Consider the following 26,693-nt stretch of genomic DNA (forward strand, 5'->3'; position numbering starts at 1 on the left):
ACGGGGGAGTTTTTAGTTGGGATTTCGTGTGAGCAGTTAGAGAATTAATTGGAACAGCAATTCTTCTGCTCCAGATCTGACTCTAGGATCCTGTTGTTTTTCTGCGTCTTTCGGAGAGTGAGACCATTCTCGACATGACATTCCAACTGGCCTTGACTGTTGTCTTTTTTTTTTCTGCACTGCTCAGCTTGTGGGATGTTAGTTCCCCAGCCAGGGATTGAACCCCGGCCCTCAGCAGTGAGAGCGCAGAGTCCTAACCACTGGACCACCAGGGAATTCCCCCCAGCAGTTCTTTCCAGTTGGAGCTGGGTCGGCTGAAACTTCTGTACTCCCGCATTCTAAGGTCTTATTGACCAGGAGCATCTTTGGTTATTCATTCATTCATTTACTTATTCATTCATTGAAACCACTATTTCAAGGTGCCAGGGGTACAGTGGTGAGCAAGAGAGGTGAGGTTGATGCCTTCTCGGAGCTCTCAGTCTAGCAGAAGAGACATGCATTAGGTGATTTACTAGAGCATTGAGTAATCTGAAATGCAGGCCTCCTCGGTCTGGTGGTTAGGGACAGCTTCCTAGCAGAAGTGATATTTAAGATCAGAGGGAAGATAGGAGGTATCTGGGCAGAGTTGGATAGAGCATTTTAGCCAGAGATGTCGTCCTGTTCAAAAGTTCTGAAAAAGCAAGAGAGAACCGGGAGAAGAATGTGCTAGATGAAGATGAGAGGAGGTGAGGGGCCAGGCCACAGGGCCTTGTGTGCCACTAAAAGGATGTGGTCTTTATTCTGACAGCAATGGGAAGTGTTCTCTAGTTGCTGTTTGATGCTGGAAAACTTTTTCCCCCACCTGATCATTCTAGCTATGATGTCAGCCTCATGAGCCTGTGACTTCTCAGACCAACAGAACCACTGTGTGGCTTCCACTGACCACTGCAGACGGTGTTTCATTTTTTTCCACTCTCCCTTCATTAGGACATATGTCACGTGTGTTGGTTTCTCATGTCAGCCAGTGGCACCAGACAGTGTTCGTGAAACTGAGCTGACCAGCCCAGATCAGGATGCGGTGAGCTTGGGGAAGGAGAAATTAGGACTCACCGGGTTTCACGATCAGTACCTGAGAGTGCCTTATGTGAAAGATGGGTGTCACGGGACAGTTTGGAGACAGAGAGCAAAGCTAGGTTGAGTCATCCGTGTGGGGAGGAAGGCAGGGTGGCCCCTTGGGGGAAGGAGGGGCCGGTCTTCTGTGATTTCTTCTCAGAGACCATCTGCTGCTTCCTAACGGTCTGAGTCAGGCTGCCAGCCTGTCTGCCTTTCCCATCTAAGGGTCATAACAACCCAACGCACACTGGGTGCAAGTGTGTGCCTGGCTTTGGGGGAGGGGCAGCCAGGGGCACTGGCATTCCTTGTGAAGGGGGCCTTGGCCAGATCACTCCCTCTCTCCACCTCTAAGGTTTTAAAGGTAAAATTTAGGGAGAGCGCCAAAGGCAGAATGATGGGGAAAAGAAGAACGGTGGTGTGTGTGTGTGTGTGTGTGTGTGTGTGTGTGCGCGTGCGTGTGTGAGGTTGCTAAGGAACAAGCCGCTGTTCCTCCTAACCAAGTAGTGGTCTTAACACTGTTGGCATTTGGGGACAGACATTCTTTGGGATACTTCTGCATACTGCAGGGCATTTTAACATCTCTGGCTTTAAAATGCTCCTACACATTTTCAAATATACTTCCTGGTGGGGCAATACAAACTAGCCCTCTCCTAATTGAGAACTACTGTTCCAGTGTTTATGGGAACAGGATACGTACAGGCCTTATGTCCTGCAGATGGCCAGCAGGAAGACTGGATAAGTCCTCTAATTTCAGAATATCTTAGGGAAGCTTTGGTCCAGTGGGATGGTTATTCTTCCCAGGCCACTCATGGGGGCTCCTGCTGTCTCCTGACCCCAAAGGGAGCTCCTCCTGACTTCTATAGCCTCACTGCTCACAGTGGTAACCCAAAAGCCCAGAGCAAAATCCGGTGGACGAAGCTGAGATTTTGGTGCAGGTATTTCCAGGCCTCTTGGCTGGACTGTGTCCAGGGTGGCAGGACTGTGTCCAGGGTGGCTGAGATGCTGCTCTGTTGGACCACCAGATGGCGCTTGGGAGTCCCCGTTGTCTGCCGCAGGACCACTGGTGGCTGGAGTGACTGCAGAGGGAACTCCTCTTAAAGAGGCCTGGTCCTTAAAGAGACAGGGTCGCACACCATAAACTTGAACGGTAACCCCAGAGCGAGACTCCACTGATGACAAGCACCACTGGCTAGGCTCTGATGCTCCTTTGTCCTCACCTTCTTGAATGCTGAGCCACCACCTCTTGGAGCTGGTCTCCTTGACAGCCAGCCCTCAGCCCCTGCAGCCACTCCTGGGCCTGACAGGGACAGGGCCAGCCTGGCGGGTGGCGTCAGAGCTCCGTGGCAGAGCAGCGCAGGGCTGGGAGGCACCTGCAGAACTCTGGCTGAGAGAGCAAGAAGCACAGCCAGCTTCAGGGGAATGGTGACCACGGGAGGGCAGAGGGCCAGCCTGTGAGCTCTGGCCCCAGAGAGACATGCCTTTGCTTCACTTGGAGCTGATAAGGTTGGAGCCACTGAACTTTGTCTCTGGGTTTTGGGGACTTGTAGAATCCTTCTGTCTCTTCTGCTTGCCTCTTTCCAAATGCTGATGGGGATGCTGTGGTAAGTAAATCAGGAAGGGGGCTCCAGACCCTACTGTTGAGCCCTCTAATCCGCTCTCGGAAACCTCGCATGTTGACCTCTCCGTGGAACGATCCGAGCCATGTCGGGTGAGGGCCACTTTAGCTGGGGCTTGGCCCGAGACCCTCCTGAAATTGCAGCTTGCTTAGTATACTCTAAGGCAGCTACTCTTCCGGGGATGCTGGACTCACTGTGGCCCTAGCCATGGGAGTGGGGCTTCAACACAGCCCCCGAGAAATATGTGGGTGTCTGTGGGGAGCTTCACAGCTACAGGGACCTGGATGTCACCGTGCTTCTCCCGACCATGGTGCCGAGGGAGGCAACAAGGAGGTGAATGTAATCCTTTGGTTTACATCTTGCCATGACTTTTACATCTCTCCCGTGACTCAAGCTGACACAAAACTTTGGAAGAGAAATGAACAGCGAGGAGGGCTTCCAGTAAGCCCGGTGCTGCCTGTGGATCTCGCTGTCTGCTGGAAAAGTGAGGAGCCTCGGAAGAGACGGGGAGGAAGAGGGCAAAGGACAGACTGTTAGGCCAGAACTTCCCACTTAGAGGTGACCCAGGAGAGGCCTGGGGAATTCTCTTCTTTCTAGGCCCAAGGGGTGAGGGTGAATCTTAGAAGAGTAGATGCTGATTTACTGTACAGAGGTTAAAGGAAATGAAGCAAGGAGCCAGAAACAGGCCAATCCGGGGTCTGCCGGGGCAGATAGGAAGCCTGGAGGTCATCTCCCTGCTCCAGCTGGGTGCCCACCTAGAGATGTGAAAACTGAGGCTGGAAAGTGGGGTTTGGCGGGGACTAGAGTTCAGGAAATTGTCATCGGATTGATTGCAGCTAGCTTGTCTCCAGGGTCATGTGCCCTGTTGTAGTAGATGCGGTTTTCTTTGGGAACCGGTTCTCTTTCTGCTTAATCATTGGTGGCTCTGGGGGGTTCTGGAATTGCATTCCTCCTGTAGCTCCACCTTCATCCTCCCTGAGTTTATAACTTCATTCTGTTTATTCATTTATTCCCTCATTGCAGCCCGGTACAGAGATTACACATGTGGACTCCGGATTCAGAATCTCGGTTCATTGCCAAGTATCACCACCTGCTAGCTGGCCAATAGCATAGCCTTCCTGCTTCTGCAGGAAGGAATGGAGAGACTAGTGGCGTCTATCTCATTGGTTTATTATGAGGACTAAGAAAGGTAGTCTATGTGAAGCAGTGCCTGGCACTCAAGAAGCACTCCATCAAAGTTAGCTGTCATTAGTTTTATTTATTCAGCATGTATTATTGAAGGCCGATCTATTGGGCTTTTGGCAGAACGCTGATCTGGGGGCGCAGTGTAGTAACGGCTGCCTTGGAGGTCTACCTGAGCTTCATTCATCCACTGGGCTGAGTGCAGTGAAAAAAGATGCAGTCCCAGCTTTTCAAGAGCTGATCTGCCAGAAAGGGTACCAGAGGGTTTTTGTCTATCACAGTCTGATTTTGTTTTTGTTTTTCTGGCTGCACCGTATGGCATGCAGGATCTTAGTTCCCTTAGTTCCATCCCAGGGATGGAACCCATGCCCCCTGCAGTGGAAGCGAGGAGTCCTAACCACTGGACCACCAGGGAAGTCCCTTGTTTTTGTGAATTTGAATGCGGAGCCCACCACCACCCCACCCCTGACCACCTGTACCTCCAGCCTGCTCACACTGGTGCTCTCTGTGGGACTCAGAGTGGGAAGAGGTGAATGGACATCCTCTTCATCAACAGTGACCCCTGCAGGGACTCCCAGGGGCCTTCCTCTTGTGTACAGTGGAGCTGAGTTGCTAACAGCAAGGAGGGAAGAAAAATGGAGATACCCAGTTTTGTTTCTAAGCATGGTCACCCTTTTCCCATTGGAGAGGGAGTGAGTAGCACAGCCCTGGGGGTTAAGGGCAAGGCCGCTGACCTTCAGGATGGGATATATCTTCTTCCCACTCAGCCCCTCATCATCAGCCCAGTGCTCCCAGCAACCTACCCTTAAATCCCCCTTAAATCTGGTAGTGAGGCAGAAGCAGGCCCGTTGCTATGGGAAGCAGGGAGCCAGGACAGACTGAGTGCACAGGCCAGAGGGGAAGGAGGAACGTGTTCACCCAAAGGGCTAGACAGCAAATGGTTAGCGCAGACTTGGAGGACGAGGTGTGATGGATGCTGATTCAGTGCCTTGGGGTGCATGGGCAGGTCCACACTTAGCTGAATCAGGGTGGCCTGTCCACGGAATGTCCCCCAGCTGCTCTGACAGATGCGGGTTGCTGGCAGAGCACTTCACCTTTGGCACAGGCGAATGAGAATGATTCTTGCAACTCCTTCCTTCCTAGTATGTGGTATTGGGTCTCCCCCCACCTCCTCTCCACCCTCAGTGCCAGGAATCTGGAGGTTTCTGTCCTGGTCTCATATCACCCTGGTGCTTCCACGCACTTGTCTCTATAGCCAAGGTTAGATGTTAATGTCTAACATGTGTGACGTTAATGTCTATTGGAAGCCATCCCACATAGGCATCAAGGGATCTTGAAGTAACTGCCCTTTCCTGGGACATATGTGTGAGACAGTTGTATGGAGATGGAAGGATTGGGAGAGTTTTCTAGAAGGTGGTCTCTAACCCACGAACCCGCGAAGATTTCCAGGGACCTTCGCCATCCTGCTCTCAACCCTGACAGTGGAGGCAGCATGCATGGCATTTTAGCTACACGAGTAGACTGCCAGGGTTGAAGTCTCAGCCGTCCACTTACTGTCTGGTTACTTAGCTGACCAGTGCCCCAGTTTGCTCATCGGGAAAATGGAAGGAGCTGAGCTAACAGTGAGGTTGTCATGTAAACAAAGCCCTAAGATCCAAGCCAGGTCCACTGCAGGCGTTCTCTGTTAAGTATTAGAAGTGTTCCTCCTTATTTTCCTCCAAGATCCCTCTCCCCTCTCCCCTATATTTTGTTCTGGATTGGGAGGTCCAGGACAGGCTTGGACAGAAGGTAGAAAAAAGCAAACTATGGCAATGTTAAGGAGAGCAACTGTTAACATTTTAGTCTGAAAATAGCTTGTTCCAGCCTTTGTAGATAAAAATGTAAAATGTATGCAAATGTATGTGACTCACGCAGAAACATACATCCATGGCCTCCTCGAAGTCAGTGCCCAGATGTGGCCATCAGGCAGTGTGCAGAGAGGGCCCAGGCTGCCTTGGTGGGGATGGGGGTCCTTGGGGAGGGGGCAGTGCTGCTGCTTCCCTGGGCGGGGCTCCTGCTTGCACCTTTCTTCTGGGTTCTGTGCCTCCCGTGTGGCAAGAAGAGAGGCCCTGGGCCCCTCTCTGTTCCTCCATCTCACTGTCCTCCCTCTGGTTCCTCCAGGAGCCCGTTTGCTTCCTCTCCCATCCTGGCTCTATTTCTGGAGCATCTCATTGGAGATGCACGCCCCCCTCTCTGCCAAGCTCCAGGTGCCTGCTTGCTTGGTCCTCCCAGTCTTGTGTGCAAGTCAGAGACGGTGGGAGGGTAACAGCTGAGCAGGGAGACCCACAAGATCCAGAGCCTGAGCCAGGAGGCCTGGGGTGGGGGAGAGCCAAGTGGATGCAGTGAGCGGACAGTGTCACCTCTAGGTTGAAAAACACCCACGCAGCCACCTATGGAGGCTTTTCACTCCCCAGAGCATCTTCCCCTGCAACTCCCAGGGGCTCACCCGGCCTGCTGTGAGCCTAGTGGCCACCACCTCCCCTTGGGCAGTTCTGGAGGCCGCTACCTAAGCAGCTGCAGGGGCTGGGTGCAGGCTTCCTTTCAGCATGATGGGTGAGGGTCTGCTTCTCCACTTAAGAACAAGGTCTGAAACTAATATAATATTGCATGTCAAGTATACTTCGATTTAAAAAAAAATTTTTTTTAAGAAGAACTAGATCTGTGGTTGTTTGAGATGATGAGCCCCCCCCCCCCCCCCCACCAAATGCTCTGGAGATGCTGACAACACTGCCCCCTATAGAGGCCAGGGTGAGCTTTGCCTTGTAACCCTGTCCATTGACCTGGGTCCCATGAAGTCTTTGCCCTTAAAGCTGCTTGGACATGAGGGGTGGGAGGGTCTGGTCCATTATCAGAAACCTCACTATCTGAGGTAAAAGCAGGGTAAATGGTCCAGGGCAGGGTTCCCTTGTGAGCCCGCTGCCTCCCTTCCCTTGGGTTCAGGAAAGGAGATTTAGCCCCACTGCCCTGGACCACCCTAGCCTGACCCTCCCTCCTCTCCAGTCCCTTCTCCAGGGTCCTTTGTTCCAAGGAGGCCTGTAGGACCAAATCTGCAGCCAAGTTGCCTTGGGTCATTTAGAACGTGCACCCAGGGCACAGGTATAAAACTCGCCCACTCCAACCTCTTCACAGCTTTTGGGGGGCGGGGGGGGGCGGGTCTTAGAAGGAATTTTGTTTCTAAAGGTCTGTTCTCAAAGGCATCTTGACCCCAGCCTTCCCTCAGCTTGTGATTAGGCATACATGGTGTCCCTCCTTACATGGGCTGTGGCTGGGATCCCCAGAGAAGGCTCCTGGAGGGAACCCAGCGGAGACCCTGGGGTCTCTCCTGTAACCCAGTTTATCCTCCACAGCCCTTCGACGAACCCCGGCCTCCCGCCTTTCTCCAGCCGCCGCCCGCTGGTGTGTAGGGCAGGAACCGCCCGGCCTTTGGGTCAAGGGTGTTTAAATAGATGAGGCACTGTTAAGGTTTGGAAGGAAAGAGTCCTAGGGCAGCCAAGGCTTCCCGCGGGCGGGCAGGACGTTAACCCCGTCAGCGCCGCTCCCCAGGCTTGCCTAGGGGAGGGGCCTGGGAGCCTCACTGGCCCCTGAAACTGCGCTTAGAGATCCTGGGGTGGCAGGTGATGTCACCCCTGCGGGCTCTTAGGTCTCCCCGCGGCACCTAGTCAGCGGGTTGCCAGAATTTGGCCGAGCCCAGCGAGGGGAGGAAGAGGAGCCTGGGCCTGCGCCGCAGCCCGGAGACCCCCCGCGGGCCACTCCTCCGTCACCGGCTGGAGCGCCTCTCGCGTGGGGACCCCGGCTGCTCCCCACACCCCTACCCGGCTCTGGAGGCGTGCTGCGGGGAGGGGGCGCGGGAGCCTCGCGCCGATTGGTCGCGGCCCCCGCCCCCCCGCCCCTGGGCGCCGTGCAGCCCCGGAGAAGTTGCTAGTTGGCGGGCGGGCTGCGGGGCCGCCGCTCCGGGATCCGCAGCGGGGCTCGCGGCGGTCGCAGGGGCCGGAAGGGCTCCCGGGGGCGCTCGCCGGCCCTCGCCCGCCCTCCCCTCCTCCCGGGCAGCTCCGGCTCGGTCCTCCCTGCTACCTGTTTCCCCGCCTTCCCCGGCTTCCACCCCGCGCTCGGCAACTTCGGCCTCTGGGGCTGGCCGCCCGCCCGCCGCCCGCGCCCTCCCTCCTTTGTTGTGCGATGAGGGTCGGGTTTCCGATCTGACGGAGCCGCCGCCGCCGCCGCCGCCGCCGCCGCGCGGAGCCGCGGGCATGGAGCCGCTCAGCCACCGGGGCCTGCCGCGCCTCTCCTGGATCGACACCCTCTACAGCAGTACGTGTGCGCTCGGGCAGGGGAGGCCAGGCGGGAAGGGGCCCCGGCACCCCGCGCTGCGCCTGGACGGCCCCGGGGCCCGCGATGCCGGGCTTCTCTGGGGAGCCCCGCGCGGACTAGGGGCTGCGGGCACGGCCGCCCAGGTGCCCGGCGGGCCGGCAGGCGGGCGAGCGGCGTAGGGTCCCGCGATCGGCCGCGGATGGGGTCCCCAGAGTGGACTTCAAGCCGGAGGGGGTGCGCAGTGGACCGACGGGGCCAGGAGAGCTGTGTCACCCCTCTCCCACCTGTTGTGTAACCGAGCACTCCCCAACCCTGGGGAAGAGGGGAGAGCTCTTGTAGGGTGCTGCCTCCGCTCCTCGACTGGCTTGTCCTTCTGCCCACGTTGAAGCAGAAAGGCCATTTTTGGTAAAGTCCTTGGCGCCTGAGTTTGCCACCTCAGGGACATCCTGAGGCCAGTGTGTTTCGGGGTGGGGGTGGGGTCGTGTGGTAAGGGAGACTGTAGGTGCACATCTCTGTGGGGGCCATTTGGATTCAGGACCTGAAAACCCCCAGCTCAGCAGTACTTCCTGCCGGGCTCAGCATCACCCGCACTTTGCCCCTCCCTCCCCCTCTCCCCTCCTTCCACACCCCCCAAAAAAGAAAAAACACTAACCTCGGCGGCGTCTCCACCCCCTCGCTCCCAAATCTGCCGCGATCACGTGATTGCTCTTGCACTGCCGCTGGGGATGTGTAACTGATCACTCGTACCTTCTGGGGGCTTGCGCCCAGTCTTCAGCGCCCGGACCGCGACCCCGACCCCGACCCCGACTCCGACTCCGACTCCGACTCCGACTTGCTTAGGTGGCTAAAGCACTGCATTTCTCCCACCCCTCCCTTGAGACACCTTCCCCTAGCTTTCAGTGGTACAGGAAGAGGGTCCTGATAACCCCTGAAGAAGATAGTAAGTGGATTTCACCCTGCCTGATCGGTTCAGTGGGACCCTCCCACTCTCTCTTGCTAGGTCTCCTAGCCCAGAGTCCTGAGGCAGGGGCAGGGGTTGGGGGAGATAGGTGGAGCCAGGTTCTGGTTCTGGACCCTGGATGCCATGGGACAAGGACATTTTTAAGGGTTAACCTGGCTCGAATTCCTTGGTAACAGTCTTACGGTGGGCGGAGTGGACAAGGTGATGCCTTGAAGCCCAAAGGCTTGCCCTGGAGGCTCCTCAGTACTCAGTACCCAACCTCTGACCTCTGTATCCCCTTGGGTCCCCACCATTCCCCATACCTTTTTCTTCTCCCTCTTCTCCCTCCATCCTTTTTCCTTTCCTCTCCTCCTCCCCACCCCATCCCCATCCTTTTCCCTTTCCTTTCCTCCGCCTCCCCCCGCCCCCAGCTCTCCTTGTGATGGTTCATTCTGCTTTGGTTTTTCAACATCAAAGGGACAAAGCTGGATCCCCTGGGTGTCGGTCCCCCGCCAAGCCCAGCCACTCCATCTGCTCCTTCCCCTGCAGAGGCCAGCATCGTTGGGTGAAGGTCAGGGCCCACGGTTGCTGTGTGGTGTGTGTGCACGTGTGTTTGCCTGAATGGGGCACACATCTGTTCAGAGCCCTGCTGCAGATCAGCTCCTGACCCGAAGGAAGGATTAGTGACCTTCTCTTAGCTGTGCTCTTGCAAATAACAGTCATAACAATGCCTCATATTCACATGCAGCTTATGTTCCTGAATATTTCTGACTCTTTGCAAAACCCAGTACTGCTTTCCCTATTTCCCAGAGCATAGAATCCTATGGAAACCTGTCTCTGGCTTTCTCTTCATTGCCTTAAAGAAGACTCCCCCACCTGATCATCTGATCATTTCCAAGTTTTCCTACCACCCCCAACCCACCCCAACACCTAACCCCACACACATACACAACCTGGAGCAAAGGAGCAAAATTGCCTGAGGGTGCTTTGAAAATTTCCGACTGGAGGAAGGTAGGATTGGAAAAGGGAATTAGACCAAGGCCTTCTTTGGGGGTGCCTGTTTATCAGCCCTGACTCAGGCAGGCTGGCATCTGAGCTGTCTACCCTTTTGCTGCTGCCCTAGCCTCTGGGCTCCTGGGGCAGCCTGGATGGAGGGGAGGGGGCACACCAACTTGGCAGCCATGTGAGGAGGAGTCCTTGCCTCCTTCTTCCAAACAGCTGATTGGAGAGCCGTAGAATGAGGCTTCCTGGGGAGGTGCTGTGCAGTCATGTTTGGGCTGTTAGCCATGAATTTTCCTCTTGACAAGAGCCTAAATTAAAACAAATACCCGAGCTGTCATTTGCCTGGCAGCATGGTTTTTGTGCCTCCCAGAGGAAGTTCCTCTGCCTCTCAGGAAGCTTTCTGCTTACAAGGCTCACAGGGTGGCAAGTCCCCACAAAAGCCAAATCCGTCAGGAATTGTAAAGGGGATGTACCCAGGGCACAGGGTAGCCAGTGTACTTCTTAGGGATGTGAATGACCCAGTGATAGAGGCTCCTTCTAAGCGCTGCTCCAGGTGGCAGTGACAGTAGCATCTCCTGAGGACCTACCATATGCCAGCACTGTGCTAGGCACTCCATCCGGGCTCTCCATACCTCACAACTCTGCAAGATAGGTAGTCTTATCTCCCTTTTACAGGAAGAGAGGCTGAATAGGCTAAAATCATTACCCAAGGTCACATGACTGGTAAGTGACAAAGCTCGGATTTAGATCATACCCTAGGATGGTGAGGAAGACCCTGAGTGTCACCTAGATATGCCTGAACTTATTCAAGGTCTTGGAATGTCATGGAATGGGGGACCTCTGTCAGAGTTCTCCCCAAAATGGTCCAGCAGGGTAAGTGGTCTGAATGACTGAGCCTAACTTGCCTCTGTGTCTCTTGGAGGAACTGAGGGCTGGCCCTGGAGCCAGGGCAAGGGTGGCTGAGGCTCTGTCTAATTTCACTGAGGCTGGCGGTTCTCTACACCTAAGATGCCAGGCTGACAACCAGCCCCTCCCCTCACACGTCTTACCTTTGGAGTTGTCGGCTCAATCTTTCTGGCTTTAGCGTATGTGCACGCTTCCGCTGCAGGCTCATGGTCACTTGTTAAGGGGTGAACCTCAGACCCCCTCTGTCCCCTACAGTAGAAGTCCTGAAGGTCTGTAGTGATGGAGATCTGTCTGACTCAAGGAGATGGGCTGGCTCCCAGCTGCCCATGTGACCTGGGACTGATTGGAGCACGGTCTTTGCCCCCGGTAAACTAGTGTGGTAGATGAGAGTTCCAGCCACCCCACCTCCTGTCTTCTGGACCATTCATTTTCCTACATGAATGTAATAGTGTCGGCTTTGCCCCCTCAGTGCCTTGCCTAGATTCTTTCCCTGGAGCTGGTGTGTTTCTCTCTGCACGTCTCTTCTGCCTGTGTTCTTCATTTTATCTTCTCTCTGTCTTTCTCTCACCACTGTTTCCACTAGACACCACTTTCTCTTGGTTTTCTTCTATACCACGGGATCAGGTTGGATCATACTAAGTTCTATGGAATAACAAAAATGGGAGGTGCTCTGAAACTTTCTCTGTTCCTCCGAGTAGAGACGAAATCTTTCAGGATCTGTGTAAAAGAGAACTGAGGGCTACATTTAAGGTCTCTTCCTTGGCCATTCCAGCCTCTTTTTTGTCCCAGGCAGTTTAGCTCTGGCCTCAAACACGCCGACCATGGAGCCAAGCAAAACCTCTAGACATTTGGACCTCACAGAAGACAGAACATGATCATCTGTAGTTATTAGAACCTGCCTTTGGAGCTCACTTCTGTTACCCCAAGCGACATTTCCAAGGGAGATCTCTGGTGATATTTTTATGCCCCTTACAGACTCAGTGCCCTGTCCCATGGCCAGGAAAGCATCTGGGGCTGTGGGGATACAAACCCATCTCCAGATGATCAGGAACCTGCCTCCGTTTCCCACCTTATTCCTATATTAGCTGCACCAAGGACCAGGCCACTGGCCTGACAGTCGGTGTGGATTTGATCAGGGCAACTCTCCTACCCAGGCGGCCTCAGACCACTCTGATGTGCCAGTGAACACCTTCAAATGGATGCTTTCTTGTCCTGTGACAAAGCCTCAGTCACGTATGCCTGCTTGTCAACACCGGCCCATATTTGACGTGGCTGCTGGAGTCCCAGAGGTGGGCCTGGCAGAAGAATTAAGTCTCCTTACTCAGAGAAATGTGATTTTTTGTTGCTGTTGTGATCGCTGCTGTTATCGTTCTTTGGAAAAAGGAAGGAATGACAGGAACATTGGTGAAGAAATAGCTAGGTGGGTAGAAGAAGGGGGGAGAGCCGGTAGGATGGACGACTTGGGCTGTTCTCTGGGTCCGGGGGCGATTCTGGTACCTTCCTTACACTCCTCTGTAAAATGAGGCTACGATGTCTCACGTGGGTGCCACGGGGATTAACTGGTTAATGTTTCTCAAGTGCTTTGAAGGTGAGGAGTGCTATTGAACCGATCACCTGTCCAGCTCCTCACAGCCTTTGTCACTGAACAGGGATCCACGAAAGGCTTGCAGAGGAGTTTGGAAGGGGCTGGGAAGTGTGTGAGGGGACAGGCAGGGTCAAGAATGTTGGACCAGGTTCTCAGCTGGTGCCTAGCCCAGTGCCTTGTGCTATAATAAGCCCACAGTAATTTCCGGTTGTGTGTGTGAGTATGAGAGGGAAAAGAAAACTTCTGGGTTCTTGGTTCCTTTAACTCCTTACTCCACCAGCAAACCCCAGAAACCCATTAGCTGGTCCATTCACAAGTTTCTGGCTGTGTGGATTTGGTAATTGTAGAGCCCCCCAAGGGAGTCCCACGCATTGCTAGGGCTTGTGATTATGTGATTGGAAGCCTTCCCCACACCAGTGTTGGTGCTGCAGCTGTTTGGCTCAGCTTGAGCCCTTTGGGGCAAACCAGGAGGAAGGCAGCTTCAGGACACCTGCACGTCATCTCCGCAGCGAGGTCTGCCTCAGCCGGGCCCCTGGCTCTGGTAGGCTGAGGGGAATCCATGGGGCTTGGAGTTCCCACCACATTCTACCTACAGGGGCTTGACACTTTCCACTGAGTGCCAGGGAGAGAGGCCTGCAGGCTTACCTGTCTCCAGGGCTGGTTAGGAGAGGCTGATTGTTTTGACTTGTGGCCTTGGTCTGCCCTAGCTTGCATTCCTTTGGGCAAGATATGGTCTGATAGAGCCATGGATGGCCCTGATTGGCAGTGGGAGCGTTCTGCTTGTCTCTGAAGCTTGGGGAGAACCTGATCCTGTAAATGGGGAAGAAGAAGGAGATCAGGGCAACAGGCAAACTAGAGGATGCACCCCCATAAGAGGGTTGGGGATAGACGCCCAAGCCTACTCCCTGCCCAAGGCATTTGGCAAAGAGCCCTTTGAGGTGGGGCCGGCTGCAACCATGACCCACTGCAGATGGGACAGCCAGTTCTCTTCCCCCAGGTTCAGACCTCATTTGGGCCTCTCACTCGGTTTTCTGCCCTCTGTGCTTTATTTCTGTCGTCTCTTCCTGCCCTTCATTCCCTACCACACTGTGGGACGAAAGACGAATATGGAGTTACTGGCCATATAGAAACTGACAGGGTCAGTGTGGTCTTCGGGAGACAGGGCGGGCTCTGTGGTGACCTAATTGGTCAGGTGCCCTTCCCCTCTTTCCTCCACCTTCACCTCTGAGGCTTCCATGTCCCTCTAGACCACAGGTAGACGTAGCAGATGTGGTCAGGCATTTTGTCAAAGGTGAGCGTCTCCAGGAGTTGGGCAGCTGGGAGGACTCAGGTGGGCCAATGTCGATGGAGCTCAGAGTCCTCGTCACTCCAGGCAGCATAGCTCTTGGCCTTCCCGTGGTGTCAGTGGAGCTGGTACTACCTAGAAAAGCCCCAAATTGGCTAGGGATCTGTGGGTTTACTCAGGGCTGTTGGGGAAGGATGTGGCCATAATTACCTTCATGGGATTGAAGGGCCGATCCTATTAGTGTGTTGGGCTAATCCCTTCCTCCTGGGCATTGCCTCCTGGCCAGCAGAAAGGGTTTAATGGATCAAGATTATGGAGACTGAAGATGTTATACAATTAAGCCTAGTTATTTCCCTAGCTGGGGGATAGCTACCACGGACAACAGCAATTGATTTCCTCGCTTGTGTTCACTGTTCAGGTGCAAGTTACCCTGGGCCTAAGCAGCATATAGTCCATCTTTCTGAGTGAGTTTCTCCCTTGAAGGTACAGCTTTATGAGAAAGATCCCTTTCTGAGAGGTTTGGGGTCTGGGTGGCTGTGTGCTCTATGAGATGGCACCCCTGGAGTTGTGCAATGGGGACCTTTTAGGGAAATGTGTCTGAGCTCTGCCAAGGTACATAGAAACCTCATCCTTGGGGCTCTCACAACCACTGGACCCAAGGAACAGAAAGCCCGTTAGTCCAACCAAGTTCAAGGAAATTTGATTTTTCCATTTGGTCGAGGAAGAATGGCAGAAAACATAAAGTTTAACCAGTCGTACTATGTGCCAGATGCTGTGGTAGGTACTTCCTTACATTATCCTAACAACCCACCAAGGTACCTTTTATCATCCCCCTGGTCTATGGAGGAGGAATCTGAAGCTCTGAGAGGTTAACTTATTGCCGAAGGTCTCCCAGTTTGAGCTGCATCAGATCTCAGATGGCTCCAACTCTGTATATAGCCCACTCAGCTGCCAACAGCAATAATGATCTTAGCCAACATCGATGAGGACCTACTATGTGTCAGCACGGTCCTGGGCAGTGCCCATGTGTTATCACTAATCTTCAACAGCCCCTACCTTATGAGGTAGGAAGGAATTATCTCTATTTTATGGGGAGGAAACTGGGACTCAGGGAAGTTAAGTAATTAACTCAAGGTCCTAGCGCTAGAGTACAAGCCAGGAATTGAGCACAGGGTTGGCCTGACTCGAAGCCACGCTTCCTCCCACACTCCCTTGCCTTTCATGGGAGCTGGTATTTCGTGGAGATTGATTGATCTGTTCACCTCTCTAGCTAGAATGACAAGTGTGGAGACTGTCTTGGCTGCCCCCGTGGTATTCAATCGGGCAGCTCTCAGCCCCTGGGTTCCCTGTAAGTGCCCACCAGCTGGGCTGCCTCTTCCTAAGGATGATTCCCAAGGAGCTCTCCCATGGGTACTTGGAACCCATATCCCAGAGTCACCTCGTCCCTGGATTATTGGCAAGAGGCACTGTTCGTTAACCCCAAAATAAAGGGGAAGTAGAGAAAATAGACTCTGGGGGTAGGGATGGGGTACAGCAAAGGCCCAGTTTCCAGAGCAGAGCAGGGCAAGGGACAAGTAAGTGAGGACTAGAGGAAGAGAGGACTTGGCAGAGCCCAGGCACGCTGGCTCTGATCTCAGGCCTTTTAAAATTCACCCCCATAGTTTCCAAAGGAAAATAAAGAGAGCTCTCGGCCATAAATCAGGCCACTGCGCACCAAGGTCCTTTGCTGAGGCCCAGGGCCAGTTGGGCTACAGAACCAGCTTCTGCATTTGAACTTACCCACACAAAGCATGCTAATGATGGGGCGGCTCCAGTGCAGACCCAGAGTCCCCTGCCGAGAGTTCAGGCCTCTGGAGGAAGCCTGTGCCTGGGGCCTTCCTCCTTAGCAGACCCCTCTTTGGCTGGAGCCAGAAAGGCTAAAACAAGATAGGAGGGCTTGTTGCACAAAGGGTTTGCGTGTGGAGAGTTTTTGGGGTATGATGAAGGGGGTGAAAGACTGCCTTGAGCTGACAAGCGAAGCAGGAAGGTAAAAGTGGGGACGTGGGGGAGGGGAAAGGGTCCCACAACTCCATTCTCGTCCTTTCCCTTTGCTGCCCGAGATGTCACTGGCAGCTTACTTCCTTCTCTGAGTCTGCGGGCATTTTAAGGAATTCCTGCTTGGTAGGGTGTAGGGACCCATGAACCTTCCCCTTGGCTCACTCGTCTGTTTGTAGGGGGGCTAGTGTGAAATTTCAGCTGGCGCTGGGGCCTTACGCGCTCCGGACCCCTTCCTCCCCCCACCTTGAACTTGCTGCCCCAGTCTTCTTCCTCCTGCTGCCCTGGCGGCGTGCTCCTGCCCTCCCTGTGGGTCCAGGATGCAGCCGGCCAGAGGCTCAGCCTTGACAAGTCCATCCTTCAAGTGCCACCCTGTGATGCACTCTATCCCCTCCCCCACCCAGAGCTTTCCCCTGTTCTTCCTGCCCTTCCCCCAGCCTCCTTCCCCCTCTCCATCGCTGCTCTTCAAGGGAAGAGACATCTTTCAGGGAAGGCCAATGAAACAGAGCTGCCCAATCCTGGGAGGGTTCAGAGGGCCAGGAGAGCAGATCCTGGTGATGGGGATCCTGTCCCTCCCAAAATGACATATCTTCATGCTAGTGCATCTCCACACTTCTTTCTGTACAGGTGCCTGAGTCTTTCCTCACCTCAGCGGGGCTGGGAAGCATCCATTTAATAACTTGTGGCAGGGGCTACTATTGTCAGTTCCGTCATGAGAGAGGAGCCAGAGAGCTGTGGTGGGACCTCGACACATGCTCGTGGGTGGTCTGGCCAAAGGAGTCAACTCCTTCCCATTGGAATTAAGTTAGCAGTGGTCAGGGGCACCTGCCAAAGGGAGAGTGGACTACATGAGTGGCTTGCTAACTCTTTGGACCACAGCCCATACAGAATACAGACATTTTACATTGTAAGCCAGGACACACACAAACTGAAACAAAAGTTTGTGGGATAGTACTTACTGTTTTATCACATTTGCAATGTTCTCATAATTTTATGCTCTTCTAGTCTATTCCACTCCATTAAAAACAAACCCAAGAAGTGCTGGTCATGACCTACTACATTGATTTCATGACCTGTAATATGAAAAAAGTGGATGAGCTGACCTCAGAGGGCTCTTATGGACTGTAAGGAATAGTAATTTACCAAACTGCCGTGATTTATGTACGTGTTGTGATTTTTGCCAGATTCACACACTTCTGTTATTATGGACCTAACTGTTTTTCTTCAATTTGACCCATTGTTTTACATATCAGTTACTTAGAAAGGAAACGAATGGAAGATCTGTATCTCTTGCAATAAATAAAAAGTTTCCTTACAAATAAATGCACTAAACACTCAACAGTGTTATTAATTCTAGTTACACACTGTTGCCCTTGGAAAGCTCTAGGTCTGAGCCTCCTGTGTCTCTGTTTCAGGGAAAGAAACAGAATCGATGTTAAAGACATCTACTACCAAACTGTAGTGGGAAAGATTGGAAGGAATCAAGAAGGGAGTAATTTTCTCAACATGTGGTCTCGTGTGCTTTAATGCAGCCTGGGAAGCAAGCAGGTGCTAATCAAAGGGCCCTGCGGCGTCAGCATCCTCTGCTTCTATCCACCCGGAGTCCTGGGCCCCGTATTTCCTGAGATGGGAGAGGAGAGGGGAGAAGATGGTTTTTTCCTAGGACCAGATATACTAGAGCAGAGTCGCAAACTCTACTATGCATTTTAATGGCCTGGGGATCTTGTTAAGATGCAGGTTCTCATTCAGTAGGACTGGGCTGAGGCCCGAGGTTCTGTATTCTAGCAAGCTCCCAGGTGATGCCAATGCTACTGTTGACGGTCTAGGGACCACGATTTGGGTAGCAGGGCTCCAGGGTCCTTTATACCCTCTCCTAGGGGACTGACTGTGGACCCTGAACCAAGTCAGACCCTTCTGTTTCCCAGTAAAAATAAAAATAACAAAGCAATTGATGGGACACCTAGTGGGTACCACACCTGAGCTAGTGTTCTCACGTTCGCAGTCTCATTTAATTCTCAGAGTAAAGCTGTGAAGGGTTGTTAACCTCATCTTAAGGATGAGAAGAGGGAGCGGCCATTGTGATTGGTCTCTGCTGGGGACTTCTCCATGGGAGGCACCCACCATGGGAGACATACCAGGTTTCCTCTGCCCACCCCCTTCCTGAGTGGCAGAAGCCCAGGCATCTGGCCTTTATGAGTTCCTCTGTCTAGACAAAACGTGTCCCGCTCCACCCCCCCACACACACCCCATGTCCCCCCTTCCACCACCCCCCCCGCCCCGCCAAGGGCCAACTTTGGTGTTAATGGAGCAGAAAGCCTTAGTTGTTAATTTTCTAGTGCATCATTGAGAGGGTTAATGAGAGACCAGCTGGTGTGCCACCCAGCCATGTGGAAGGGGCATTTTCCTCTGCATTTGGTCTGCAGACATTTTGCAGACCCTGTGGCAGCTCCTGACCTGGATGGGTCGGTGGGCATCGTGTGCCGTCTTTGGGTGCAGAAACATTAGACACCCGAAGCAGGATCTTGTTCTGTCTCCTGCTCCCTGGAAAGGAAGGATGGGATGCAAATTGGATGAAGAGCTATTTCTTGCCTGGGGACCCACGGTGGCTGCCACCATAGCCAGGCCCTTGCTGCGGACACCTGAACATCCTCAGGCCCCCTCCCTGACCTGAGACACCACTCCCCATCCAGTTGCCTGTGACTACACTAAACCTGCTTCCATCCGCCTCTCCTTTGCCCAGAAACCTTCGGTGAGGCATTTTCTTTCCACATCCAATCCAAACTGCCTTCAAGATCCCCCATGCTGGGGGACACCTCGCTTTACCCATCCATTAAGATCTGCCAGCATCCCAGCACGTGCCCCCTGCTCTAGCCAGTGAGAACCTCACCAGTCCAAGCCAACCTCTGTGCTCAAGCCTCAGCTCAAGCTACCACCACCTCCAGGAAGCCCCTGTGCGTGATTATAGCACCGGCCTTGGTGAGCACCCCAGTTCAGAACCCAGCACTTCTTGCTGGGCCACAACATTGAGTTCTTTCTTATTTATTGTTTTGTAGTGTTTACCTGTGTAGGCTTTGTGCCCTGTTGTCACTTCTCAGCCAGGCTCTAAACTCCTTAGAGGCACAAAGAAGAATAACAAAGGCTGCCATTTATAGGGTGCCAGACACTGTCCTTAAGCACTTGACAATGTCCCGTTTAATCTTCAACCCCCCCCGCCCCCCCCCCCCCCCCCCGCAGAGGTCTCAACTATTTTTATCCACTTCTATGGATGAGGAGACTTTTTTTTTGTTTATGATGCTAGAGAGGGTAAACAGTTTTCCTAAGGTCACACAGCCTAGGAAAAGCTGAGCTGGGCTCTAAATCCAGGTCTGTGTGATGCCGGAGCTTGTGCTTTTCACCAAAGGTGCTCAAGTGACGGGGCCCTCGGCATGAGAACCTGGGGTTGGGCCCAGCATCTGTGTGTTTGCAAAGCTCTTCTGAACACCCGGTTCAATTTGGGGACTCTTAACCACTGCGTGCATCTATCTCCCTTTGCCCCAAGCACGTGGGAGCTTGGAAATGCTTTGTGGTTGGTGAGGGGGTATGAAGAGAAGGATGTTCTAGGGGGCTGCGTTCTAGCACTTAGGGCCACCTAAGAGAATCACGGAGCAGGTCTGGGGCAGGGTCTCCTGTTTGGTGTTTCTAACAAGCCCCCAGGTGATGCCCATTCAGTAGGAAGGCCCTGGGGTCCTCAAGCCCTCCTGGAGGATCTGATTCCTTCCCTCACTAGTCTAGCACCTTCCCGCCTCCCTCCTTCCTAGAAGATCAAATCTAAACTCCTAGCACAGCACGGGAGCCTTTTCAGACACCATCTCCAGCCTCACCTCCTGGCTCTCTTAACCACACTCCCCACCCTGCAGCTGCACTGAATCCTTCGCTGTTCCCCAGACACACCATCCCCAGCCAGAGTTTGTTGCTTTTTGCACAAGCCATTACTTTGCCTGGAGGAATGTGCTTTGGCCTTTCTTGGCCAGGTGAGAAGGAAGCTGAATGTCGCCTTCCTGGGAAGTTACAGACTGGGGAATGGGCTCTAGACTCCTGGGTCTGGAGGGAAGCCCTCCAGAGGTTCCTGGACTCCCTTCCCTGTCCCTGCTCCCAGCAAAGGCCAGCCATGGTCCCTGGCCCTGCAGAGGCGTGGAATCAGGCGACTTAATTGTCCTGCTTTGAACATTCGTTGTTTCTTGGCACCTTCGAGTAAAAATAGAGCTGAGAATGACTCAAGTGAAGCCCCAGCTTGGAATCTGGAGAGCAGAGTGGATCATGTGGGGCATTCTGTGGAGCCCGGGAGGCCAAGCCATCTGCGGGACCTCTGGGGAGGGGGCCCTGTGACCTGGGCCGGGGCTACCAGGATGCTGTGGTCATACCCTGGGCTCTGAGAGGCCAGCCCATAGCTGCTTTCACTTTAAACTTTTCTCTCCTAGCTGTGGAAATATTTCAGGACTTCCGGAGAAGTTTCCTTTGGTGCTTCCTGAGTTTTCTCCTGTGATTTTTTGCCTCCAGATTTCAGCCCCAGGCAGGGGGCAGCTCCCGGAAGAGCTGTGGGTGCCGCCCTGGCTGACTGCAGCCCTCACAGGACCTCCTCCCTGTCGCCTCCCAACCTCCCTCCCCTGCAGGAAGCCTCCCCGTGCACTGGTTTTGGGGAGCAGTAGCCCCCACCCCTCTGGGAAAAAAAAATATCTCTTCCTGCATTCAGGCTCCCACTTGGGGGCTGTGGACAGGTGATCGAGGGCTGTGTCTCTGGCTATAGGCCTGCCCCCCTTCTGAGAGCAGAGCAGCTGGAGGGAAGCGGCCTGCTGCTGAGGGGGAACCAGAGCCTTTGAATACTTGCTGGGATTCACCTCTTTGAGCTTCATTTTCCTCACCTGTAAAATGGGAAGAAGCTTGCGAACCCCACCAAATAGGGTGGCCAAATTTTTTAGCAAATAAAAATACAGGATGCCCGGTTAAATCTGAGGTTTAGTTAAACAGTGAACACTTGTTTAAGCATAAGTATATCCTATGCAATATTTGGGACATACTTATACCAAAAACTTGTTACTCGTCCAAAGTTCAAATTGTACTGGGCGTCTTGCATTTTATATGGTGTCCCTATTGCTGGATTAAATGGTAGGTATTGTATGTAACACTTAGCAAGGGCCCCATCTAAATGTTCCTTGCTCGTTTCATTACTCTCTTCTCTCCTCTGTGCCACCCTCTGACCCCTAGAGGCCAAGCTGATGAGACATTTCTGTGGAGCAGTCACAGAAATACTGAGATTGTTTTTATAAAATTGACACAAAAAATGAGTGATTAATGGGAAAGTGCCAATAATAATAGCTGTCACTTACCTAGCACTGGCTATGTGCCCCACGCTGTTCCAAGCACTTTCTGTATGTTAATCCCCTTACTCTTCACAGTAATCCGACGAAGAAGATGCTTATCTCCACTTTACAGATGAGAACGCAGAGGCACAGGTTAGAGAAATAAGTTGCTCAAGGACACGGAGCTAGTAAGTGATGAGCTGGATATGAACCCAAGCAATCTGGCCCCTGTGTTCTTGGTGTTAAAAGGCCATAATGCTGCATCTTGCCTACCAACTGCCACAGTTAAAGATGTAAAGTTTCTTTAAGGTCAAGGACATGGGAACCTACAGGGATGGTTTCACAAAGCAGGTGATAACACAGCACGCTCCCAGAGGGAGGTGTGACTTCCCGGGTTCCCCCGCCGAGATCCTTGCATGGAGAGAGGGTTCAGCCAGGCCTGAGGAGCTCACACTGCGGTTTATCTCTTCCTGCCCACCACCCCTGAAGGTCACGGAGGTACTGGCCATGTGCCAGCCTGTCACCAGATGAAAGAGCCTCCAGCTCATCCCTGAGGTCCTGCAAACCCTAATCCAGGTCCTTTTCAATCTTATTAATTCACAAATAACTGGCCACAGTGTGATGTCCTCTTCTTGAGATCCTTCATGGTTTTCCAGGATACAGTGTTTTTCCTTTTGTAAAATGAATGCATATAGTTATTGAGGACTAGGAAGATACCTAAAAGTAGAAGGAAGGCAATCCATGTGCCACTGACCTACCCCCTGAGGTGAGTCTTCCTCCTTGCTTTTCTCTGTGGCCCAGGGTCTGGTCATGCAGCCCCACTGTGCGCTCTCGGCAGAGGCCAGGCTACAGGCCAGAGCACGATAGAAAAACTTGAATGGCCCCATGTCCCAGCACCACCCCTGGATGCTTGTGCCGAAGGGGATGAGTTGGAAACAGGGTCTGGAAACTAGTAGGTGCCATCTCGCCTTCTCTAGAGTCCTGGCTGGCTCTTTGAGACAAGGTGAGGATCAGGTGCCCGCAGCTCCCTTCTCTCAGGGGCTTCACGTGCCCACCTCTCCTCACCCCCACCCACCCCATGAGTAGCAGTGCAGAAGTGCCCGTTGTTGGAAGGGGCTGCCCCGTCCTGTCTCAGCTTATGACCAGAGATGGGTTTCCCGAACACTTTGTAGGTAGCACTAAAGGCTCTGCTGGCCCGAAGCCCAGATTCCAAGTCTTGCCACCTCTTTTCCCACCACAGGCCTCCCCCAGGCCCAGCTTCTCAGTGTTGTGGTCTTTCCCCATATTCCGAAGGTTAACTCCAATTAATTCAAAGAGAAATCTGAGACTAAGAGCTTGGCCTGTTGCCTCTGCTCCTACCTCCTTCCGTGTCTCTGCCATCTTCCTTTTCTCCCTGTCCCTTACCCACATGTCCCCAAGGGACTATTCAGTAGATGCTTGTTGGCAGGTTCAGAGAGGCCCTGGTTCATTCATCAGGAGACCAGAGTCCCCATCCAGAGTCCCCAACTTAAATGCCTCATCTGTCAGGGTCCAGCAGGAAACAGATGACACACCCAGCTTGGGGGGTTTGGGGAGAGCTTGTAACAAGACTACGACCAAAATGTGGGCAGGGTGAGGGGAGGGTCTGGTTCCCATACCTGGAGACACAGAGGCCACGTGGGCGGCTTCCTGGCGGGAGCTACAACACAGCCTGGGTGGCCCACAGGGAGGAGCTGTGGGGAGAAATATTCCAGCTTCCCTCGCACCCCTCCCTTCCTGTGATCTCCTGCTGGGGCAGAAAACAGCGTGGAGGGGCAGGGAGAATGGACCTGGAGGGGTGCACTCCAGGTGCAATCATTCTCTCTGCATCTTTCCCCATTTGCAAAGGGAGGGTTGGAAATACCTGCCCTGTGTATGTCCTGGGGTTTGTAAAAATCAGCTAAGATGATGAATGGTGACGGTGTGCGTTCATCCTTTAACACCAGAGTAAGGGATAATTGTTATTATTGATAAACACTCACCAGGTACCCCCGACAGAATGAGTCTTACACGTTCTCACTTCTGCTGGGGAGCCTCTCATCTCCAAAGGACATACGGGTAAAGGAACAAGAAATTGCAGAATTGCGAACGCCTGGATTTGAATCCCAGAGGCCCTTAATGTTCATATGGCATCAAGCAAGTCATTTAATGAGCCTCCCTGCGGTGAAATGTACCTCACTGGAGTTCAGAGGAGAATGGATGCCGTCATTACTTTTAGCCAGCCGCGTAGGGGGTGCTCGGAGGACCTAGCAGCGTCCCTCATCCCTCAGCTGAGTCCAGGCCCTGCAGTGGTGCCCAGGCTCTGGGCTGTGGATCCCTGGGTCTCCCTTCTCAGTATCATTGACCCAGGCCCAAGGAGGTGGAAGCAGCTCCTAATGTTAACAGTGATAACCACCACTGATTTTATTGATTGCTTGCTGTATACAGGCACTGATCATGATTTTATTGATTGCTTGCTGTATACAGGCACTGATCAGTTCATTCTCTTGGACTCACTAGAGTCCCCATGGCTAGAATAGCATTTTAATATAATTGATTTCCTTTATAATCCTATGTATTTAATGCATTTCAGAACATTCTTAGGAAAAGGGACCATTGGCCTCACCAGACTACCATGGATAGATCAAGGCATGAAAGAGTGAAGGGTCCCTGCTCACTCCCAGGGGACTGCGAGTTCCAGGTTCCCTGTACTCTGAACTGAATTCAGCCTTTTCTGGGTACCTCTGGGCCATGGCTGTGATGGTGGCCTTTACTGAACTGGGAGGCAGGAGACCGGGGATCTTCCCCTAGCTCAGCTACTCCCTGGTGACCTTAGGCAGGTCCTCTGTGCCCTCCACTGCAAAATGTAATGGTTGGGCTACCCCTACCTGGTTTTTATTTCTATTTTATATAGGAAATGTATCATATATACGAAAGAGCATATAAAATGTCTGGGTTTGGTTTAATAAAGACTTATAAGACAGACATCCATTTGCCCTCCATTAAACTTCAAGAGACCGTTGCCAGTCCTGAGAAACTGCTGTGTACCTCACTGTATTTATTTGCTAATACAAAGCACCTCAGAGTAGGGGGACTTAAACCGCAGTGGTTGATTGTCTCACGGTTCTGGAGACCAGAAGTCTGAAATCAAGGTGTCAGCAGGGTTGGTTCCTCTGAGGCTCTGAGGGCCATGCCTCTCTCCTGGCTTCTGGTGGATTGCTAGCAAGCTTTCGTGCTCCTTGGTTGATCTGTAGATGCATCACCCGATCTCTGCCTTGATTAGCTCTATAAAGACCATGTTTCGAAAAAAGTCACATTCTGAGGTACTGGGGGTTAAGACTCCAACAAATTTTGGTGGGAACACTGTTCAACCTATCAACCTCACTGCCCCCCTCGCCGTCCTGGATTTTGTGTTAATCATTCCCTCCTTTTCTTTAGAGGTTTACTACATAGGTATGTGTCCCTAAATAATATAAATGTAGTTTTACCCACAATTTAGATAAATAGGCTAATAGTAGAAGTATTTTTCTGTGACTTGCCTTTTTCTGCTTAGAATTATGTTTTTTGGGATTTGTTTTTGCCTATAGTTCTAGATTATTCATTGTCAAAGCTGCATAGAATTCTATTATAGGAATAAACTACAGCTTATTTAGTGGTAACAATGGTACTCCTACATTTTTGGACAAAATCCTTAGTCAGGAAATCATTTTATACTGCAACACAGCTCACACACCTTGTGTGTGTGTGTGTGTGTGTGTCTCTGAATTAGCTTCATAAAACTATCCTCCCTTAGTATGTGAGTTGCTGCTTTTCAATCCATTTCAAAGGTGACCTGCCAAACTGATTCCATTATCCACTAACGGGTCAACCTGCAGTGGCTGGATGCACCCCCTCATGTGTCCGGCGTGGTGACCCTGTGGTTCCATGCCCAGCAGGCAAGCGCACGGCATGGCCTTGCTGCTCCCCACAGGGCTGTCTGCCTGCACACCCCTTGGCACCAGACCACGGTGCCTCCTGGTTCTCGTCCTTCCATCTGTCTTGGCTGTTGTCTTCTCCCTGGTCCTGCTGGGCATGTTCTAGCTCTGGCCTTGCCCTTGTAGTCGCTGCATCTCATGGGCCATGACCTGAGGGACCAGACCCTGGGGCATGTTAGAAATGTGTGCGCTGTAGCGTTACTGATTTAGTCAGGTAGCAAGAGAGAGGGTAGTGTCTGGAATCAGACTGTCTGGATTCCAAGCTCAGCCACTCAGTAGCTGTGTGTTGGGCTCAGTTGGGGTGCTACTGAGCCCACCTGTGCCTCAGGGCTGAAATCTGTCTAATTCTTTGTTAATATCTCTGGGCACAGTGGCTATACTAGGAAGAGGTCAAAACACCCAGTTAAAAGGAAGCTGGAGGTGGATAGAAGAACTAGTTCTAGGACTTCCCTGGCTGTCCAGTGGTTAAGACTCTGTGCTTCCACTGCAGGGGTGCAGGGGCGGGGAAGTAAGATCCTGCATCCCCCGAAGCATGGCCAAAAAAAAAAGCTGATTCTGCACTCAGGCTGCCTGCGTTCAGATCTCAGCTCCATTATTATTGTTATTTGACCTTCCTGTGCCTCCTCTTACTCATCTACAAAATGGTGGCAATAATAGAACTCACCACATGCTTGTTAATAGGATTGAATGAGATAATGTTCATAAAGCTTTCAGTACAGCATCTGGCTTCGCCTTCTACCTGGTTTCCAGCCTGATACTCAAGAGACAGCTGGGGTTTTCGGGGCCGGGGTTTTGTGTTGTTTTGTTTTGTTTCCTGCGCCATGTGACATGTGGGATCTTAGTTCCCTGACCAGGGATCGAACCCATGCCCCCTGCAGTGGAAGCGCGGAATCTCAACCTCTAGACTGTCAGGGAAATCCCTTTTCTTTCTTTTTCTTTTTTTAACATGAAAAGAGGTTTACTTTCTCACTGTGACCCCACGTGGAAGGAGCAGCCATCTGGCCCCAGGTTCCCTCTCAGCAAAGGTTCATTTTTTGGCACTGCTCCACTCACAAGCCCACTGCAGCCAGAGGCCTGCCCACCCCCTGGCCCCCCACAAAGTGTGTGCTCCTTAGAATACTCACCTTCCCTCTGGTGTGGGCTGGTGGGGTGGGTGTGGAATATTCGCCTTCCCTCTGGTGTGGGCTCTGGATTGGGTGTCTTCATTCGGGTCCCCACAGGGCTCCCGTTGTTTTCAGTGAGGATCACGTTGGAGTCCAGCCTGGGGGTCATCTGTGCACAGGCATGTAATGCCCCCCAATGAGCACTTTTCCTTCTGTCCCTTGATAGCCAGCAGATGCCCCCCTACCCATCACCCCATATTCTTGTTATAGACGTGGATGCAGTGAGGTGGAGGATGG

At 52.7% G+C, this 26,693-nt stretch overlaps 1 protein-coding gene across 2 annotated transcripts in view; it reads left to right on the forward strand.

Moving 5' to 3' along the window:
• ABR (ABR activator of RhoGEF and GTPase) overlaps positions 1-26,693 on the forward strand; it is a 178,262-nt gene that overhangs the window by 36,897 nt on the left and 114,672 nt on the right. The window contains exon 1 of one of the 2 annotated variants that reach the window (XM_065897141.1): positions 7,868-8,234. The exons of the other annotated variant lie outside the window; for it this stretch is intronic. Coding sequence (XP_065753213.1) covers positions 8,174-8,234 — 61 coding nt within the window. The 5' untranslated portion in view covers positions 7,868-8,173. Of the gene's footprint in view, positions 1-7,867; positions 8,235-26,693 lie in introns of those variants that run through there. 2 annotated transcript variants of the gene reach the window in all.

The sequence above is a fragment of the Phocoena phocoena genome, chromosome 19 (assembly GCF_963924675.1).
Source record: "Phocoena phocoena chromosome 19, mPhoPho1.1, whole genome shotgun sequence".
NCBI lineage: Eukaryota > Metazoa > Chordata > Mammalia > Artiodactyla > Phocoenidae > Phocoena > Phocoena phocoena.